The sequence below is a fragment of the Sciurus carolinensis genome, chromosome 18 (assembly GCF_902686445.1).
Source record: "Sciurus carolinensis chromosome 18, mSciCar1.2, whole genome shotgun sequence".
In the NCBI taxonomy this organism is placed as follows: domain Eukaryota; kingdom Metazoa; phylum Chordata; class Mammalia; order Rodentia; family Sciuridae; genus Sciurus; species Sciurus carolinensis.
Window position 1 is genome coordinate 21,445,022 of NC_062230.1, and position 20,216 is coordinate 21,465,237.

Consider the following 20,216-nt stretch of genomic DNA (forward strand, 5'->3'; position numbering starts at 1 on the left):
CAGCACCAACTGCATACAGGCGACACACAGAAGAGGCGTGGATGGACCTGAGCACAGGTTGACGGGACGATGGCATTGGGACACTTTTTTCTCTTGGATTTATGTCATTCTGTCCTTTTTTATAGGACAGTAACGTTAATTCAAGAACTCTACCGTTTCTTTTCGGGTGATTTGTACCCCCACCTCCAGTCGCCCCCTGGCCCCCATGCAATCCAGGACGGCCTCAGCGACACTTTGAACCCTCCGCCCGCGCAGCCTGCTCCCGAGGGCCCGCCTGCACCAGCGTGTGCAGTTCCCACCACCCGCCTTCATAGAGATGCTATTATTTTTTCCCCGTTTTAGACATGAAGCAAGCACAGAGAGGTTCCGCACTGGCCCGGTGCCACACAGCTGGTCCTTGGAGCTCTCCTGGGAGGGGCTGGAGGGGTAATGGGACAAGTGAGGAGCGGGGAGGGTGGGACCAGGAGGGCCGGGTCTCCGTGGCGAGTTTTCTGGGCGCCCCCTTGTTTTCCCGGCAGGACGTGGAGCCGCCGAGAGGAGGGCAGGCGCTGTGGCCAGCTTGGGCCGCCAGGGGGCAGCAGGAACCAAGGGGCCAAGTTGTACCGGTGGAAGCGGAGAGATCAAGTGAAGAGCGGGTGACCTGCTGCCGCCACCGGGGCTAGTTAATCAAGAGCCCCTGCGCGCGGCCTGGGGTCGCACTCTGTCACGTGCTCCCCACGCCCTGCCGGGGGCTGCCTCTTTTATCTGGGAGGAAACCGAAGCCCAGAGAGGTTAAGCACCTTGCACTTTGTCACACAGCCCTGCCCGAGGCCGCGGGAGGCACAGCCGCGCTCTGGGCGTACACAGGGGAGGAGATGGTGCCTGGTGTGCCGGGCGGTAGGGAGCCAAGTGCGGGTGGCAGCCTTACATCACCGGCAAGTCCCACGCGGGGACTGGGGCCCTGAGGGCGTCCAATGAGGTCATGCCGCCCCTGCAGCGGGGGCTCGGAAACTCGCTGGGGCTTTTTCTTTCTTTCTTTTTCTTTCCTTTTTGGTTTTTAATGAATAACCTCCGTGGGAAAACAGCGCCCGAGGGTTTCTGAACAGGATGTCACGGGAGGGTCGCTTCACAAACAAGCCCGGGCTCGGCCGCCCACGGGGCCAGGAGCCCCCGGTGCCAGGGGCGGGGGCGCGGGCTTTCCGGTGGCCCGTCTGCGCTCGGAGGCCCGTAGGTCTTTCCCTGGATTGAAGGCTGGCGCCGGCCCTCCGCTGACAGACAGGCAAGCCGCCTGCAGGCCAGGAGCAAGTCCGGTGCTGGGACCCCCGCTTTCCAACAGGGGGACGGGTGTGGCACCGGGGGAGCCTCCCAGCGTCCGCTGGGTCCTTCCAGGGGGACAAGCCGTTCCCAGGCCGCTCCTGTGCTGCCCTCCTGCCTCCTGCGCAGCGGGGTCCGGGCGGCCTGGGTTGAGCCGTGAGACCCCAGCTCTGGCGCCCCACCCAGGCTCCCGGAGGTGCAGCCTGCGCTGCCTCTTTTCTCCTTCCTTTCCAGATCTTCCCTTCTCCCCGCGAGGCCGAGGCGAAGGAATACATGTTGGGTAGGAATAAAGTTTTAATGTTAATAAATAATTCACAGCAGAGATAAATGCTAACCGATCGGGATTAAGTAAGAATCAGCTCAGTAGCCAGCGCCAGAGGCCATCCCGCAGAACACGCGGTGACATCTTTCTGCTGGGCTTACATAAGGCGGGTCCCTCTGTCCCCAATCTCTGGTGAGAGGGAGGGGGATGGGCTTTGGGAGGAGGTCAGGACTGGATAAGGCCATGGGGTGGAGGTCAGAGGACCAAGTGCTTCCTGTCTGTCACCACCCCATACTCCGAACCACCTGGGGACTCTGCCAGCAAGGAGGCCCTGGCCCGGCATAGCGCCCTGAACTGTGGGCCCAAACAAACCCCCTCTCTTTCTGCCTTACAAATGTGTGGCATTGTGTCCTTGGAACAGAAATGGATGGGTTATTTCCATGCTAGCCAGAAGTTCCGCTGGAAGGAGCTGCTGCAGATGCTCACGTGACTCGGAAATCCCTTCCCAAGAGCCTCCTCTCTTCTCTCTCTTTTCAGACTCCCTTCCTGCACATTTGAAATGACATTTTGAACCTGATCTGAGCTTTTTTTTTTTGGTGGTGGTGGGGGGGTTCAGGAATTGGACTCAGGGGCCCTCAACCACTGAGCCACACCCCCAGCCCGGTTTTATGTTTTATTTAGAGACAGGGTCTCACTGAGTTGCTTAGGGCCTCGCCATTGCTGAGGCTGGCTTTGAGCTGCGATCCTCCTGCCTCAGCCTCCCGAGCTGCTGGAATGATGGGTGTTCGGCTGATCTGAGCTCTTTGTTTGTTGGCTTGCTTTGCTTTAACAGTCGCCTCTCAGGCAGAGCTTGGTCGCAAGTACGTGCAGAAGGCCCCAGCCACCAGGCTACGGCCAGGGAGCACCCACACAGGGGTAGGCAGGAGCCAGGGAGTCATGGGGGCCAGGGGAGGCACAGGCCGGGGAGCCTGTGTCAACGGGAGCCGGTGGAGGCCCGCCAGGGTGGCCTGGAGGAGCCAGAGCAGCGGCCAGGACCGGGAAGCCCTGATTTCTGAGCCATCCTCCCCTCTGGTCCTCATCACCCGTGCAGCCTGGCTGGGGACCCAGGAGACAGAGCTGGTGCCCATGGAGACGACCCTCTGGTGCAGGTTCTGCCTCACAAATGGGAACGCTAGGGCTCAGGTGGGGTAAGGGCTGCAGAGAACCCCAGAGTAGCCGGGTCCCGCCCAAGGCCCCTGGGCTTCCTTGACTCTCAGAGAGTGCGGGGAGGGCGGGCCCGGGTTTTCAGGAGAGTTTAAGGAGGTCCTGTATCAGGGACATCTGGAAGGCCCTCCAGCGGCCCCTGACGTGGGTCAGCTCACTCCTGGTGGGACTCTCTGCCCCGGGGTGGAACCTTAGACATGAGGATCTTGACCATCCCGGTCAGTGCCGTCGGGAGGAACCTGAGTTCTCTGCTCCTGCAGGTGGAAGGAGCCTTATTGGAGGAACACTTGGGGTAGTTCTGTTTCCTCTCATTGGCTCCAGTTTCTGGGGTGCCTTCAGTTTGTTCTGGGACTGGGGAAATGGACAGGAGACTGCTTTCTATTGGACCAGGTTTCTCAGCGCGTAGGGCTCATGTGCATTTATGCAAAAATGCGAACTCCTCACTCTGGCCCCATTGCGCCCTGACCATAGTCCCTGGCTCACCTCTCCACAGCTCATCTCTCTGTACCAAGAATGTCCCAAGTTTCATGCGCCGCAGGGCCTTTGCACATGCTCGACCCTCTGCCCAGCGTGTTCTTCCCCCAGTGCATCCTGGCTTCTTCTGGCCCCTGAGGCTCCTCTACAGCCTTCCTGAGCACCAGCAGCTCTGACTCGGGCTCCGTTTGCTTTCTTAGCAGCCCCTGCTGGCGTTTGCAACATAGCTTAAGCTTCCCTGCCCCTCTCCCTGGGACCCACCCCCACACACGGTGCCCTTGGGACGTTGAGCGAAGATCACCTACGGGGTGCTGGGAAATGGAGATCCAGCCACAGGCCACCAGGAACCCTCTCTGTGGCCTTGGCAAAGCGTACCCACCAGCCGTGCCATCTACCATGGGCACCTCAGTGTGGCCAACGCTGTCTGAGTTCCCTGCCTGCTCTGAGCAACGGGCACTGTGGGGAATCGGTGCCTGGAAAAAGCTCTCCAGTGACCAGGGCCCTCCCTCCAAGTGACCAGGGCCCTCCCTCCAGTGACCAGGGCCCTCCCTCCAGTGACCAGGGCCCTCCCTCCAAGTGACCAGGGCCCTCCCTCCAGTGACCAGGGCCCTCCCTCCAGTGACCAGGGCCCTCCCTCCAAGTGACCAGGGCCCTCCCTCCAGTGACCAGGGCCCTCCCTCCAGTGACCAGGGCCCTCTCTCCACAGTGACCAGGGTCCTCCCTCCACAGTGACAGATGGTCCTCCCTCCACAGTGACAGATGGTCCTCCCTCCACAGTGACCAGGGCCCTCCCTCCACAGTGACCAGGGCCCTCCCTCCACAGTGACAGATGGTCCTCCCTCCACAGTGACAGATGGTCCTCCCTCCACAGTGACCAGGGCCCTCCCTCCACAGTGACCAGTGCCCTCCCTCCACAGTGACAGATGGTCCTCCCTCCACAGTGACAGATGGTCCTCCCTCCACAGTGACCAGGGCCCTCCCTCCACAGTGACAGATGGTCCTCCCTCCACAGTGACAGATGGTCCTCCCTCCACAGTGACCAGGGCCCTCCCTCCACAGTGACAGATGGTCCTCCCTCCACAGTGACAGATGGTCCTCCCTCCACAGTGACCAGGGCCCTCCCTCCACAGTGACAGATGGTCCTCCCTCCACAGTGACCAGGGCCCTCCCTCCACAGTGACAGATGGTCCTCCCTCCACAGTGACCAGGGCCCTCCCTCCACAGTGACAGATGGTCCTCCCTCCACAGTGACAGATGGTCCTCCCTCCACAGTGACCAGGGCCCTCCCTCCGCAGTGACGGCCAGTGTGCTGGGTTTGCGGGGTGCGTGGTTTCGGGGCTCGTTCTTAAGCCCACTCCCTGCGCGGGGTCGGCCGGGGTCGGCGCCTGCGGCTGAGTTCGGTGGCGCCCGCGGGGTTGGTGGATGCGCAGCCCAGGGAGGCGAATGGCTTTATTTACACAGACCCGCCCAGTCCTGTGGCCAGGTGTCCAGCCAGCAGCGCAGGGGGCAGGCGGCCTTGGAGAAGGGCGCAGATCAGCCCTGCCCCGCCCGCGTGCACGGGGCCTCTGTCCTGTGTCCACCGGTCGCGGGGCAGATCTGGGCGCCAGCCCTCAGGTGTCTCTGTGGCCGGGGGCCAGTTGCTGGGCAGCCCGGCTTGTCCTTCCGCATGCTGCCCGGCCCGGCTCACTGCTGTGCGCGGCGGCTGGTGGCAAAGGTCACCCCAGGTGACAGCGTCCCCTGGCCTGCCTGGTGCTGCTTGCCCTGACGCAGCTGCTACAGCAGGACTCGGCCTCCACGTCCACCCAAGCAGGGGCGTCCAGGGGCTGGTGACCGCCCGCCCAAAGCCCCATTTCCCGCCCATTCCCAGGCCTCCCAAGCCGTTCCCACGGTGGTGCTGGCTCCGGGCTCGGCTTCCAGTTCAGTGACCCGGGCAGCAGAGGGTTGGTGGACAAGATGGGCTTGGGCCGGCCGGAGCGGGCCTGCTGCTGGGGACGCTGGGGACCAGTGGGCACTGGTCCAGAAGCCCAGCACCTAGGGCCTCACCGACCCTGCCAGGGCTGCGGGGACAGCTGTCCAGAGCCTCCCGTCCCTGCAGGTGGGGAGCCTGCCCAGCTCGGGGAGTGTCCGGCCTCAGCAGCCCCCGGGGGCCACCTTCAGACCTTCACGCGCCCAGCTCTCCGAGGCTCTGGGAAGTGTGCCGGCCGGGCGGCCTCCCAGGCTGGGCAGGCCAGGGCCACCCGCAGGCCTCGGCGTCAGGAGGGCAGGTGCCCGGGACGCCTCAGGGTGAGGGCCCCGTGGAGACCAGCCCCAGCACTCTGGGGGCCTGGCCCGGGCTCTGCGCACTGCAGGAGGCTGGGCGTGGAGGCTGGAAGGACAGGGAGGACTTGCTCTCGTCCGAGGCACCCGGGGGTCCCCGGGCTGCAGGAGCAAGGCTGGCCTCCAGGGGAAGCCCACCTGGCCCGGGGTTCCAGGCCCCCCCGGGGCTCCCCGGGGGTGAGGACCTGTCTCCACAATGGCAGCCGCAGCAGGGGCTGACCACCGCCTGGGCCTGGCCACCCCGCTCCTGGCTGTGACGCTGCCTCAGGTGGCCACACAGGTGGCAGGTGAGGGCCGAGTAGACAATGCCGCTGCCCAGGTCATCCCTGAGGGCGTCCGTGTCCTGCTGTGGGGGCAGCGGGGGCTTCCGCCCGTCCTCTCCCTTGACCGCCGGCTGGAGACCGAGGTGCCCCGAGGGGGTGCTCGGGAGGACTGAGTCTGGGGGGCTGCGGGGTGGCTCCGCGTCCAGCCCAAAGGTGAACAGGGGCCCGGGAGGTGGGGCCGGGTCCCCTGGGAGGCCGGAAATGAGGCTCTGGAAGGGCTTGTAGCCCCCGTCCCCACCGCCAGCCCCAAGTCCTGCTGTCCCTGTGCAGAGGGCGCTGGCGGCCAGCAGGCTGGAGAAGGCCTTGTACCCGGCCACCCCGCCGTCCCGGGCGCCGCCCTGCTGGGCCGCCGGCGAGAACTCCCGGTAGCCGCTGGCGGGGGCGGCGGCGGGGACGGAGGCCGCCCCGTGCTGGAGGACGCTCTGCCGGAGGATCTGCTCCCAGGTTTCTGGCTCGGGCTGGAGCTGGGCGGGAGGCTCTGAAGCCTGGGGGACACAGGGCCCCTGGGGGTCCAGGCGGCCATCCAGCCGTGGGTCCGGGTCCAGCCCTCCGGCACCTGGAGGCTGGCTCTGGAGGCTGCCGAGGCTGCGGTAGGCGGGGTTGTCCGCGATGGTCAGCGGCCCCTCGGAGCAGCCGGGGCCCGCCAGGCCCTGCGCGGTGCTGGCCAGAGGAGCTGGCTCTGGGTGGAGGGGCGGCTCCTTGTCTTCCGACGCTGCCCCCTCGGGCCCCACGGGGAGCCAGGCCCAGGACGCCGGGTGGCTCCCACCTCCTGAAGGCGGGAGAAGGCGCCAGTCCCCCAGGCCCTGCTGGTGGGAGCCGCCGTCCTCAGCTCCCAGAAGGTCCAGAAACAGGTTCTCGGTCAGCCTGGCCATGATGCCCTCGCGGCCCTCCTGGAAGCCCCCGCTGCCCGCGGGAGGCGCGCAGTGGGCTTTATCCTCCTCCACCGCCGCCTCGCTCTCCACGGGGACCTCAAACAGCTCCACACACCGCGCCACGCGGATGCTCTCCGGCCGGAGGACCATCTTGCTGACCTCCACGGGGCACCAGGCTGGCCTCCCAGGGCCCTGCAGAGGCCCGCCTCCCGCAGCCTTGGCGGGCTCCTCGCCTCTCTTCACGCTGTGCTCCAGCACACAGGGCAGGAGCTTGGCCAGGCACGTCTTCCAGTGTCTGCAAAAGAACGGGCAGGTCAGGGGTCGGCGTGGCCACCTGGCGAACTCCTATTCATCCTCCGGAGCCCCGCTGGAATATCCTCTCCCGGTCTCCATGTGTGGCAAGGCCAGGAACCCAGCGAGGCTGGCGTCACGGCTGGGCTGGGGAGTCCCCGAGGGCCGGTCTGTCTTGCTCTGGGATCTCTGGAGCCCAGGCCGAGGCCCGGTTCCTACCACAGGCTTGTCTACTGCACGAGGAGACATTCTTATCTGGGACGGTGACATCTAGAAGCCCAAGCCACGCCAATGACAACGGACGTGGGTCCCTGGGCTGGAGCCGGGTCCAGCCCTTTAGTTACTGGATCCCGGGCAGGTCCAGCAGGCCCCGCGGGGACAGCTAAGGAGGACAGAGTGGCGTGGCGTATTTGAAGGCTCAAGACAGTGACGATTTGCAAAGAAGCAACAGTGAGGTGGGTCACCTCTGCCACGCGCCCCGGCCGCCAAGCGTCTGGCCGGGCGTCCCATCACGCCTGACCTGCCTGTGACACCCGGGGGTCTCAGCGAGCACGCAGCCCACGACCCAGACGCCCCTCCGCCCCACCCTCCAGGTCGGGAAGAGAAAGCAGGTGTGGTCGGCACGTGCCCTGCCGCGGCCCCGGATCGGACGCCTTCCAGCCCACGCAGGCCGCCCAAGGTCAGATACGTACGGGCACTTGGCGGGCTCCTGGGCTCTGGTCCGCCGCTCCCACAGCGACACCTACGACAGAGACAGACCTGAGACGGCGCCGGGGCCTTCCAGAGCGCCTGCGCGACCCTCGGGCCCACGCGGTGTCTGCTGAGGGCGGGGCTGGAGGCCGTGCGGGCTGAGGGGCAGTGGACACGAGGGTCACCTGAGCTCTCTCAGGAGTTTCCTGGGGTCCGTGAGATTGTCCTGATGACAATGGTCACCATGGCCCATGGCAGAAATGGCCACAGGGCTCGGCAGCCACCCCTCCCTGAGTCCAGCCTGCCTGTGGGACTTGCCCCGACCACCAGGGTGCAGAGGGAGGGACTCGGCCAGCTCCAGGCGTAGGCCTCCGGAGGCCTGTGACGTCCCCCCGGAGAATGGGCCACTCTGTTGGCGGGGGAGTGGCACGTGTCTCCCCAGGTGACAGTCACCAGCCACTGGCCCCCCAGATGAGGCCAGTCCAGCCCCAACTGCCAACCTGCAGAGGCAGGAGCTGCCTCAATGGTGGCCATTGTGACCTCTGGACTGGGGGCGATTTGTTATGCAGCAGCAGCTGCCCGATACGCGGTGCCATTGGTGACGTGCGCCTCGTGTGTGCCAGCGTCAGCCCGACACGCGGACACGTCACGGCCCACGCGAGCCTGAGGCTGCCGACCAGCAACCTGCTCGATCCGCACCGCAGGTGAGCGGCAGGGCCAGGAGCCAAGCCAGCACCCCTGGGCTCCAGAGTCCACTAGGGTCCCCGAGAGTCTAGACAGGGCCTGCGACCCGACGGTGCTCAGCCAGAGCCCCCACCAGGGAAGCTGCCCTCGCCTGCCCTGCTGGGCGGGGCCGCTCAGGTCAGTGAGAACTGAGATGTGCCCATGCTTTGGGCTGCTTCCTGGTCTTCAGAGGAAGACACAGAAAGTCTGCCACTTTCTGTTCCCTTTTTTTTTTTTTTGGTACCAGGGATTGCACCCAGGGGTGCTGAACCACAGAGCCACATCCCCAGCCCTTTTTATTTTTTATTTTATTTTGAGACAGGGTCTCACTAAGTTGCTGAGGCTGGCCTCCAACTTGTGATCCTCCTGCCTCAGCCTCCCGAGTGGCTGGATTACAGGTGCGCCACCGCGCCAGGCTCTGCTCTCTCCTGCTTGCACCTCCTGCTCTGGTACAGGCACTGGCCTGGGCAGTGATACAGAAATGACCCAAGCTAAGAGACCAACCCCAGAGGGGCCACCCGGACTGGAACAGTGGCCACGGAAGCCACGGGAGGGGACAGGAAGTCTTGGTCTCTGGCGACCTGCCCCATCTTCCTGCCCTGCGGCCGGCCTGCTGAGCCGTTCCCTGGCCTTTCCCGAAGCTCAGGAATTTCCTTAGCTGCCCAGACGACTGGAACCTGCTTCCCAGCCACACAGGGTCCAAGCACCCGCCCTCGGCTACCTGAGAGTCCTGGATGACGATGGCCATGAGGGGACTGTGGGCGGGGTTGGGGACCTGGTCCCACCACTCTTTCTTGATCCTGAAAGGCACAAGGGAAAGGAGTGTGAGGCCTCCGCCGTGCGGACAGCTCCTGGGATCCTCCTGGGCCCGGAGCGGATCCTGCTGCTAACCCATTCTCCAGACCAGGGGACGAGGCCAAAGCAGCGAGTGACAGCGGGCAGGTGTGGCGGGCCCACCCCAGCCATCAGGTGCCCCGAGTGTCCCCAGTGGGAAGGAGGCCCGAAGAGTCGGATCCACTCGAGCTGCAGAGAGAGGATCCTGGGTCTCCTGCCCGAGGAGCTGGGGGGCCCCAGGAAGCACAGCGTCTCCCGCTTCCTGCATCTGCCTGGAGCCCGGGGCACCGTCGCCGGGAGGGGAGGTCCTGGGACGGCTCCTGGTTTGAGCCAGGTGTTTATGGAGCACCTCCTGTGTACCCTCACTGAGCCAGGAACGAGGGACACAGGCCGCTCCAGCAGAGCCGCCCGCTGAGAGGGCCACGGGGGGGGGGGGGACGAGGGCGCGACATTCATCCCTGCAGCTAAGTGACACCAGTAAGGACCACTGAGGGGTGGCAGGAACGGGGAGGGGAGCCCTGGGGACCGTGGGGCGCGAGCGTGTAAAGGCTCAGCCGGAAAACACGCCCGGTGCCTTCAGAGAACTGCCCAGGGGCTGGAGGGGGACAGCGGGTGGGGACCGGGAGAGAGAGGGGCCACAGGGATGCCAGCCCGGGGCCACGCGGAGGCATCAGCGTGGAGACACGGAGGGGGACCTGCGCGTCCCGCACACCTAGCGTCCTGGAATCGATGGTGGGGACGGCCTGCTAGCTCCATCTCGGGGGACCGAGATCCGGCGGGCGAGGCCTCCCCGGAACCAAGGCGCCTCCTCCCTCCTCCCAGCCCCCGGGCGAGGCCGGGCCTCCCGCAGGGATACGGCCCCCTCAGACCTACTCCCACCCTGCAAAGGGGAGCCGGCCTGCCCCTCCTGGACACCAGCGCCCAGGCCAGGCTGCCAACCTGAGTCCCCAACTCCCCCAGGGTCCTGGCTCCCGCCATATGCCCCAGTGCCCAGACCAGAGTCCAGGCGCCAGGGTGATGGGGGGCAGGCGACCACTGCATCTCCCTGGGGCCAAGGAAGGCCCCTCCCCTGCTGCCCGAGTCACCTCCCTGTCCCCGGGCAGGTCCAGCTCCTTCCAAGGAGCACCTCTCCCTTCACCTGGTCTACTTCCTTCAGGGCCCGTGTCACTGCGTAGGGGTGACGCAGGTGTTAGGAACACGGTGGCCTCTTTCCCAGGCCTGGGCTCAGGGGCCGGTACTTAGTAGCTGCTCAGTAAATACACATGGCTGAATGAAAGGGCCAGGGCTGGCTGGCTGGGTGGCATTGTGTGCCGAAGCTTGGAACTCACTTGGTGATGCTGAAGTAGCAGGACAGGCAGATGGCCACAATGACCACGCAGGAGATGCTGACGCCCAGCCCCAGGTGATGCTCCAAGGGCAGCTTATAGTCTGCAAGTAGGAAGGACAGCCGTGAGCCTGTGTCACGCCAGGGCACAGCCCGGCTCCGCTTCCCAGAGCTGGGGACCGAGGCCTCCAGACCCTCCTCTGAGACCCTTTACGATCTGGCTGCTGAAATTCCCTCCTGCCTCACCGCCGGCCACTCCCCCTCCTGCACACTGAGCCCAGGATCACACTCGAATCCTGGTCACACTCGAATCCTCACTGTCCCTGCTCCTCCAAAGCTCAGTGCCACCTGGTGACCTTGAACTTGCTGCTCTCTGGAAGTAGAGTCGGGTGCTCGAACTGGAGTTGGGAAGCCTGAGTTCAAAGCCTGACTCTGTCACGCCCCTGCTGAGTGACCCAGGACACGTCCCTCACCCTCTCTGTGTCCTGGTGTTCTCATGTGTGCAGCGGGTCAGTAACAGTCACAGGCTGCTGTGAGGACGGTGCCATCTAATCTAGAACCTGGTCGGCATGTGAGCACCACGCCCACCTCCCGGCCCTCCCTGTCCGCCCCTGTCTCCCCCCGACCTTCCTTTGCTTTATTTCTTCCCAGGACTCGCTGTCAGCTGGCTCGCCCTGATTTATTTCTGTGTTTACTTTTTGCCTCCACCTCCAAAGTATCTACTCCTCCCAGCAGGACTTTCTGCCTGCTGTGTTTACGATACCCCCAGCCTCCAGCACGGGGCTGGCCACTTCGCAGGAGCTCAGTAAATATTTGCTGAAATAATTAAAGAGTGTCCAGCACTTTGTCTAATTGCTCTGTAGGACTCTTTCCCTTTCCTTCCCCAGACCAATGGCAGGATCAAATCAACTCAGCACAACCCTCCCAAGTCCCAGCTGTGTGGCTGGCCCTGTGATGGACAGATGTGGCCCTGTGATGGACAGATGTGAAGCCAGTGCTGCCTACAGAGCTCGCCTCTGGCAACCAGCAACTTTTGCATTCGTCTGAAATGTGAGTAGAAGGGTCTTGCTGGGGTGTGACGCTACGGAAACCGGGCCTCTTTGTTCCTGCAGCTTGGCCCACCCATCCTGACTAACGCACTGTTTGTGCTGTTTCATGAGGTGAGAGGCATCCCGTGATATGACACGCCAGAGGTTCAGCCAGGGGAAGGCTCTGGCCGCAGAGTAGAAGGGGGGTGGAGACTCCAGCTGCCGGGACCCCAGACTCACAGTTGTGCCACCGGGTGCTGGGGCTCCACTCGCTCCAGGTGCCGCTGTACTTGTGGGTCCACGCTCTCACCCGCGCCTCGTAGGAGACCCCGGACCTCAGGGTGCTGGCCGCCAGGCGGAGGGAGGATTCCAGGTAGGTCACGTTGTAGACCACAAACTGGCGGAGGAAGGGGGACGTCAGGGGTCGGCCAGGGCGGAGGGCACTGCTGCTTCCCTGCTGACCCGAGCCCATCCTACCTCGGGAGAGCCACGGGCCCGGGTGGGCCCCACTGGGGCGTGGCTGGCCACCTCCACAGCAGTCACCGCGGCAGCAGGGTGAGATGGGGCGAGGGCCCCCCGTGGATTAACCGTATCCCACTAACTGGGCAAGTTGATTAAGCTAACTTTTCACTTCCTCATCTGTACAACAAGGGTGAGGGTCTCCATTATCACTGTGTGACCTCAAGTGACACGGCCTCTCTGGACCTCGGTGTCCTCTTCTGCAAAATGGGCTGAAAGTAAAGGCGCCGACTCCCGGGCTGCTGGGATTCTGTGGCTGACAGAGGTGAGCACTCGGCAGGGACAGGAAGCCGAGGGACGCTTCTGAAGCGTGGGGAGGTTGGTGCGGCCCCCACCACGGCCCAGCCCGGAATCCAAGGCCCTGGCAGGCCAGCCCTGCTGGGAAGTGACCCCAGGCCCTACTGCCGAGGAGCAAGGGGCCTGTTCTTTTCTTTCAACAGAGAGGAGACCCAGGGACCATGGCGGCCAGGTCCTGAGATGCCCCCCGGGGACCTGGAAGCCATTGTCACACGTGACCCGTGACATGAATCTGGCAAAGGGGACTGGATGTGTCAGGGCTCACATAGGTGACAGCATTTCATAGGACAGTAACGCCCAGCTACCTAGGAACTCTCTCCACCTTGATGGCTTTGGACAGGACACCAGGGCAGGAACTCAGGGTTCCTCCAAGCAACGGCCAGCAGGACACCAGGCCTCTCTGGCCCACGGCCCACAAGGAGCTGGATGCCATTGATGTCGCAGGTGCTTGGAAGCCGTCCTTCCCCAGTCGAGCGTCGGCTGAAACCACAGCCCCAGCCAAGGCCCTAAAGCAGAGAGCCCCCCGAGCCGTGCCCTACGCCTGCCCCACAAAAATAAGCATCATGAATGTGTGTCGCTCAGCCCATTAAATCACCATCCCAGATGTGGGGCACATAGAGAAACCTAGACTGAGGGCTGGGATGTAGCTCAGTGGCACAGCACTTGCTGACCATACCCAGGTCCGATCCCCAGCACCACCAGAAAAACCCAAAACCAAAACCAAACTTGGAATAAACATTACCTTTTTAGAGTTTTGATCTTTTGAGAAACACTTTTCCCAAATAACAGGTGAACAATTAGAGCATTTGAAAATACATATGTATTTCACAGGCAGACGAAAATATAGATGAAGGCTATGTAAGTTCTAGATTTTGATTTTCAATCATTCTTATTTATGTACTTGTGTTCCTGCAGATTGGACCCAGGGGTGCTCCATCACTGAACCACACCCCCAGCCCTTTTTATTTTTCATTTTGGGACAGGGTCTTGTTAAGTTGCTGAGGCTGGCCTTGAACTTGCGATCCTCCTATCTCAGCCTCCAAATCCCTGGGATCACAACCTACTCTAATGCACCTGTGTCGATTCCATTAAAATATCTGCAGAATTGAAAACTTGGGACCTCATGTGGGAAACCTTCGAACGTGGTGAGGATACAGTAATGCAGCATCAAAAGAGTAAGACGCACACGAGCGAAGACGCACACATCCACCCGGGCGGCATCAACTCCTTCTAGGAGGACGCAGAGCTTACGAGCCTCCTGCCTGCCCAGCCTCGCCTTCCCCTCCCTCCCAGCCCAGGCACAGTGGCCAGGCAGCTGGGGACAGGGGACCCATGTGTCCACTCCGAGTCTTCATGCTGGGTGAATTTTTACTTTATGTAAATATTACTTTTATCACCCCCCCCCCCACACAAAAAAAAGCTTCAAAAGTGAAGAGCAAAATAAGAGTTGTGTTCACGATCTATTCTGAAGGGAGCCAGCCGAACCCTCGGCCCAAACTCGCCCCGCTGCGGGACCGGCCTCCCTCCGTGCTGGGGTCCTGGAAGCTGCCCCAGCTCCTGCAGGCTCTGCCTCTGTGGCGGGGCCAGTGAGCCAAGGTGGGATTTCACAGGAGCCAGGCTCAGAGGGTGCTGGGGGTGCTGGGGGAGCGAGGGGGGCGGGGCCGAGCGGGGGAGGGGAGGATGCGCTCTCCTTTCTGCCCTTCTCGGCCTTTCTGTGCATGAGTCAGCAAGAAGCCGCCGCCAGGTTATGTCACCAAAGGAATCCCAGGGCCTGGAAAGGAACAGTGCTGCTCCTTGGGAATGTTTTACCAAGAAACTAAACAGACGGCAGAGCTTCCAAAGAACTACTTGCGGTTTGTTTATTTTTGAACTAAATGTTCAGGTGGTCAGGGGACGTGGCAGAGAGAGGCATCCAGGGCAGAAGAAACAGCCGGGCTCGCGGGTCCACATCCCCGCTCTGCCCTGGCCTGCCTGCGGCAGGACCCCAGGGGAGGTGCTAACCCTGCACCCAGCCTCGGTTTCCTCATCTGGAAAATGGAGCGAGGGCTCCACCTTCCCACCCACAGGGCGCAGGCCACGTGGTGGGCACAGAACAGATGCAACCCCTGCTCAGCTCTAAACAGACTCGAGGCCTAATCTGCTGGTTCACTGCATATTCCGACACCCCACCCGCTCTGCAGCCCCTGATCCCACAGACGCCCTGATTTCCTAACTCTGCCGTTCCCTCTGCCTGGCCTGCGCGTCTCCTTCCTTCTCAGACAACTCTGATGCATCTTCCAGCGCCCAGGCCCCGATTCCCTCTCCGTTATCCAGCCTTGGCTGGAAATCATCCAGGGGACTGAGCAGCTCCCCCAAATTCCAGCGCAAATTTCTAGCATCTCGGAATTTATCCCACCTACTCTGAGCCGCAGCTGGAGGAGTAGACACAGCTGGACACCTGTCTGTGGGGTTAGGCACCCACTGATCAGGGAAGGTCAACTGTCCCCAGCTCCAGGGTTCATCCTCTCCCATAAACCAGTGGTAGCAATCCCAGTCGATGGCCTGTGATTGGTTAGAGGGGAGCACGTGACCAGCTGTGGCAAGCGACTGGAGGAAGAGGGATGGGGATGGAGAGTCTCGGCAGCTTCTGCCCCGCCAACAGGAGCGGCTGGACTTGGCTTTCCCGCCCTGGCCAATCAGAGCACTCCGCCGGCACCTCCCTCCTCTCGCTCCCTCTGATTGGTTCAGAGGCTGTACGTGATTCAAGCCGGGCCAGTGAACATCATCCCTAGGATTTTACTGGCTCTGCTGGGGGCGGGCAACCCAGAAGCCCTTTTCCCACTGTGGCTTTGGGAAACAGGCCTTGGGACTGCTGGCGGGTGTTATTTGTCACTACACAATGGAAGAGCCTGCCCGAAGACGAAGTCAACACAGAATACAGAGGGGTCAAGAAATGGACAGCCTCCTGGAACCTGGATCCAGCTATGCCTGAAGGTAGCTTTAAATAAGCCAATACAGAGCCTTTCTTTGTATTCCATAGGTCAAACCTCCCTGCCCAGCAGCCCGTCCAGCGCATTCCCTGGACTCTCAGTACACCTCGTACAGGTCCAGGGCATGGGAGGAGACTTCACTGACAAAACCCTATCTGTCCACTCTACAGCATCTGCGCATCCCCCGCTCTCTGAGCCCTGCCTATGTGGCCAGCTGTCCTCCTGCTCCTTCCCCCATCCTGGCCCAGTGCCAAGTGCCCAGACCTGAGAGGGAGAAATCAACCCCAGCTACCACCCTGACTTGGCCAGAAAGAGGAGCGAGCCAGTGACTGGAGCCAGCCTGTGGGCCGAGGATGGCGGGTGCCTGCTCCCTGCCTGCCAAGACCAGCCAGCCTGGGACCCTGGATGCAGGCATGCTGTAGAACAACCCTGGAGAAACCTGACATCAAATTATAAAGCAGCTGGGCCGTCCAGACCTGGGGCACCCAGGACAACGGGAGGGCGGCCTTAAGGTTGACACACTGTGTGCCAGGCAGGGGGCTCCTTGGCATCTCACCCTTGCTCTGGTTCTCTTGTCAGCCCCACGTTACAGATGAGGAAACCGAGGCACCAAGAGGGTATGCAATGTGCCCAGGCCTGCACAGCTGGCAAGAGGCAGAGCAGATCATAGACCCAGCTCTGTGAGATGCAGGGCCACCCTGTCCAGATGTCCCTCCAGCAGGAATGTGAGGAAGGTGGCTGGGGGGTGGTGGCAGGAAATGACCCCCCATCTGGAACTAGAGTAGAGGAGACAAACCACCCACTGTGCACGGCTTTGATTTGTTTGATGGTTTCCTGCTTTGATTTTTTTGCCAGTTTCCTATATTTCAACTGTCCCTTTTAAAGAGATAATTCCTGTATTGTTTCATTTATTTTACCTTGTGTTTTGCAGGGCTAGGGATCAAGTCACGGGGCCTGTACAAGCCAGACAGGTGCGCTCTCAGTGAGCTACGTGTGTTGTTAAAGGAACTCCTTCTCCACTACGGGGACCTGAGCCAGGATCACGCACCACAAGCAGCACACGAGGGCCCAGTAAGGGCACTGACCCTGGCTGAGTTTGTCCTCTCGGGACAGATTCTAAGCCTGCAGCCTCTTCTTTTTGGTAAAAGGGAAACTGATAAAAAAAAAAAAACAAAAAAAAAAAAAACAAAAAAAAAACAAAAAACCCAGCCCCGCTGAGACTCCTTCCTCCCCATGACATGAGCCATGGTCATGGAGTGACTATCTCGCTTAGGGACTTGACGAGTGTGGCCAATGAGCCCCTGCAGTCTCCTGCATCCCCCTGCTACTGGGAAACACAGATGTGGCCCTTCTGTGACAGCTGAGGGGCACAGAGCAGCAATAAGGTCCCTTCTCTGCCCCTTCAGGGCCCAGGAAGGGGAGGGACTTGCCCAGGGCAGAGCTGGGTCTCCAGGTCCCGGGTTGCTGTTCAGTCCCAGGGCCACCTCCCAAGCTCCCAGCTCCTGAGCCCGCGTCTCTGTAGCCCCGAGGGGTCCCAAGGGATTGCAACAGCCCCACAGCGAGCTCACTTACATCCGTGGGGTCGTCTTCACTTGAAATGTTGACCAGGTAGGTGAGCTCCGTGTGCAGGTAGCTGTCCGGAGGGTACGGGTTGCTCCACGTCAGCAGCCTCCAGCCGTGGTCACTGGTGTGAACCGTGAGGTTCTCCGGCGCCCTGGGTTTCACTGCGGGAGAAGCGGTACCTGCATGAGGGGCGTGTCCCGGGATGCGAGGCCCCGCCCCCGCCCGGCCGCCGGCCAATGAGAGCTTTCGGCGGCTGCATCTCTGCTGCTAGATGACAGGGTACCTCGCAGACTGAGAGCCAGAACGGAGAAAGGTCATCGTAAGAGCAGCGACAACGTTGCTAACCCTCTACGGCTCTTTAGGGATCATTAACCACCTTTTCACAGAGAAGGCAAACGTGTGAGCCGCAGGGACCCGGGCGGCTTTTCCACTCTGACTCTGCACCGTGCGGCCACCTCCGTGAACGGTACTAGGATTTACTGAGTACTTCATTCTAAGTCGCCTGTTTGAAAACAGTCTCCTCTTGAGTAATTCCATCCATGAGATCACAGGCACAGAATAGGCATTAAGACCAACAATCGAATCTAAAAATTCTCATTATGCCAGGTGCAGTGGCACACGCCTGTGATCCCAGTGGCTCGGGAGGCTGAGGCAGGAGGATGGAGAGTTCAAAGTCAGCCTCCACAATGGTGAGGCCCTAGACAACTCAGTGAGACCCTGTCTCTAAATAAAATACAAAATAGGGCTGGGGATGTGGCTCAGTGGTTGGCTGCCCCTGAATTCAATCCCCAGTAACCCCCCAAAATAAAAAATAAAAATAAAATTCTCATTATTATTCTCATGACAATGATTATTTGGGGGTTCCAAGGATGAACCAGGGTCTCACACTACCCTGAGCCACACCCCCAATTTCTTTCTTTTTTTTTCTTTTCATTTGTTTCTTTTCCTATTTTTATTGGTGCGTTACAGTAGTACATCAAGGTGAGATTCGTTGCTATGCATTCCTACATAAACACAATATGGCAGCATAATCTGGCCAATGTCTTCCCCAGCACCTCCCCTCCCCCTCTCTGCCTCCCTCCCACCATCATTTCCTCTACTCTACTGATCACCCCTCTATCACCACGAGATCCCCCATCTTTCTTTTCCTTTTTCCTCTCTAGAGGAAGCACACAACCTTGACTTTCTGAGTTTGGCTTCTTTCCCTCAATGCTCTCAAATTCCATCTATTTTCCTGGCAATTCCATGATCTCAAGTTTCTTTATGACTGAATGAAGCCCCACTGTGGATCCACTCCACGGGTTCATTATGCCTCACCCACTGTGGATGCCTTGGCTGGTGCCACGGTTTGGCTCTTGTGAACTCTGCTGCTATAAACGTGGGTGTGTCTCCGTAGTATGCGGACTTTAATTCTTTAGGAAAAACACCAAGGGGCGCTATACCTGGCTCGTATGTACAGCCTGGGTTCTAAAATTTCCATTAAAGTTCATTCATGAGTTAATCCCACTAAGCCGTGGGCCACCAGCTGTGGTAAGCAGGACTTCAAGAAGCACTAATGGGTAATGGATGCCACTATTATGTATAATTATAATGCACCAAGAAAAAATAAAGTATGTGATTAAGAAACCTACAGATCAGAAAAAATAAGCTTTTAAATTGTGAATTAATTAAAAAAAAAAAAAAAACTAAGAATCACTGATGGAAAAGATCAAGTCCTTTGTGAGATCTAGCCTTGAGTACTATCTCTGCTGCTGAGAAGCTGTGTGACCTAAGGAGTGTTGTTTGCCTTCTCTGAACTATAATTTATTCAACTGCAAAAGGGGGATAATAAATCTTTTTTTTGGAAACTGAGCCTCAGAGAGGTAATGTGACTTGCCTCAGGTTGCACAGCAATAACTTCCTGCTTTAAATTCCTGTTTTAAATGACGCAGGAGCAAACTCATGGGAAAAATCGCTGTGGGGACTCTGGGTGCCAGGATAAGATTGGCTTTCCGTGGTCAAGAGCATCAGACCGAGCAGCAAATGAACAATCTAGAGCGAGGGGAAGCGCTGCTCCCAGCTCAATTTGTGGTCTGCAGCGAGCTTGTGCTCGGGTGGCTGTGCCTGGTATCAGCAAGGCTTCCTGGACTTAAATTCAGGGGGTTGGAATAGCTGAGCTCAACAGGACGGGCCTGTCTGAGCCCAACCCCATTTCCAAGATGGGAGGACTGAGGCCCAGGAAGGAGCAGGAACCCCACCAGGGTCGGAGAAGCGCAGGATCATCTCGGCCACCTTGGTACCCGCGCGCCCGGCCGGCAGCGGCACCCTCCCCTCCGGGCCCTCACCGTGGTCGCTGGGCTTGAAGAGGCCGTGCCAGAGCCACCGGCTCCCCGCCCACAGGTCCAACTGGTAGATGTCGGCTTTGACGATGTGGTCGGTGAGCATGGAGCACAGGCACGTCGTGGCCGCACTGTTCTCGGGGATGCACGTGTGGTTTCTGCGGACACCCGGGCTGAGTCAGGCTGGCCGCTGCCCCAGGACTCCAGGGAGCCTGTGCTGCTCCAGTTTCCTGCCCACCCCACCCTGACTGGAAGTCCAGATCTGGGGCTTGAGAAAGGCCCGGGTGTGTGGGGACAGGGGACCAGAGTCGCCTTCCTTGCTGGTTCCCGCCCCCCCCACCCCCCACGGACGCTCCTCCTGCCCGGCTGGCCGAGGCTGTCAGAGCGCATCCCTGACCGCTGACGAAGGGAGAGCCTGTGGCATTGAGTAGTGATGGTGTGCGCCAGCGGCCACATGCCAGCGTGCCTCTGGGTAGCCCGGGCCTTGGCAGGCTCCCCACGGGTGCAGGAGAACAGTCCCCCAGCGCCACCGGACACGGCCGCCCTGGGGGCCCAGCGACCTCGCTCTGTAAAAGGCCAGATGGGAAGCGTGTCGATTCTTGAGGGCCCTACAGTCTCTGTCGCAGCTACTCAACTCTGCTTACGCAGCCCCCAAGCGGGCCAGGTAAGTCTTGGGTCCTGGCTAATATTAAGTGCACAGAAGGCTCCTGAGACCAAGAGCCCAAGGGCAGCGGGTGAGGCCCCCGGGTGCAGCCAGACCCAGGCCCCGCCCCTCCCGCCATCCCCGGAGTCCCGCCAAGTGCTGGGCTGTGTCTCAGTCATGTCCTTAGAGGTGACCTCTGACCTCGCAGTGCACAAGCCACAGCCGGCACCGTGAGCGCCTCACGCGCCAACGTGCCACCTGCACCAGGCTGACC

General features: G+C 60.9%; 2 protein-coding genes across 5 annotated transcripts in view; both read right to left on the reverse strand.

Moving 5' to 3' along the window:
• Window positions 1–1,518: 1,518 nt before the first annotated feature.
• Window positions 1,519–5,082, reverse strand: LOC124969937 (uncharacterized). The gene is made up of 4 exons (XM_047532944.1): window positions 4,993–5,082; window positions 4,813–4,934; window positions 4,509–4,679; window positions 1,519–4,437 (listed from the first exon to the last, which is right to left on the reverse strand). Exons 1-4 carry the CDS (start codon window positions 5,080–5,082, stop codon window positions 3,624–3,626), a joined length of 1,197 nt encoding a protein of 398 aa, XP_047388900.1. The 3' UTR covers window positions 1,519–3,623.
• Il4r (interleukin 4 receptor) overlaps window positions 4,664–20,216 on the reverse strand; it is a 36,851-nt gene continuing 21,298 nt past the window's right edge. For all 4 annotated transcript variants that reach the window (XM_047533197.1, XM_047533195.1, XM_047533194.1 and 1 more), the window contains exons 4-10: window positions 19,306–19,457; window positions 16,991–17,142; window positions 11,874–12,030; window positions 10,610–10,709; window positions 9,169–9,247; window positions 7,727–7,776; window positions 4,664–7,038 (exon numbers count right to left, since the gene is read on the reverse strand). In XM_047533197.1, coding sequence (XP_047389153.1) covers window positions 5,511–7,038; window positions 7,727–7,776; window positions 9,169–9,247; window positions 10,610–10,709; window positions 11,874–12,030; window positions 16,991–17,142; window positions 19,306–19,457 — 2,218 coding nt within the window. In that variant the 3' untranslated portion in view covers window positions 4,664–5,510. The remainder of the gene's footprint in view (window positions 7,039–7,726; window positions 7,777–9,168; window positions 9,248–10,609; window positions 10,710–11,873; window positions 12,031–16,990; window positions 17,143–19,305; window positions 19,458–20,216) is intronic.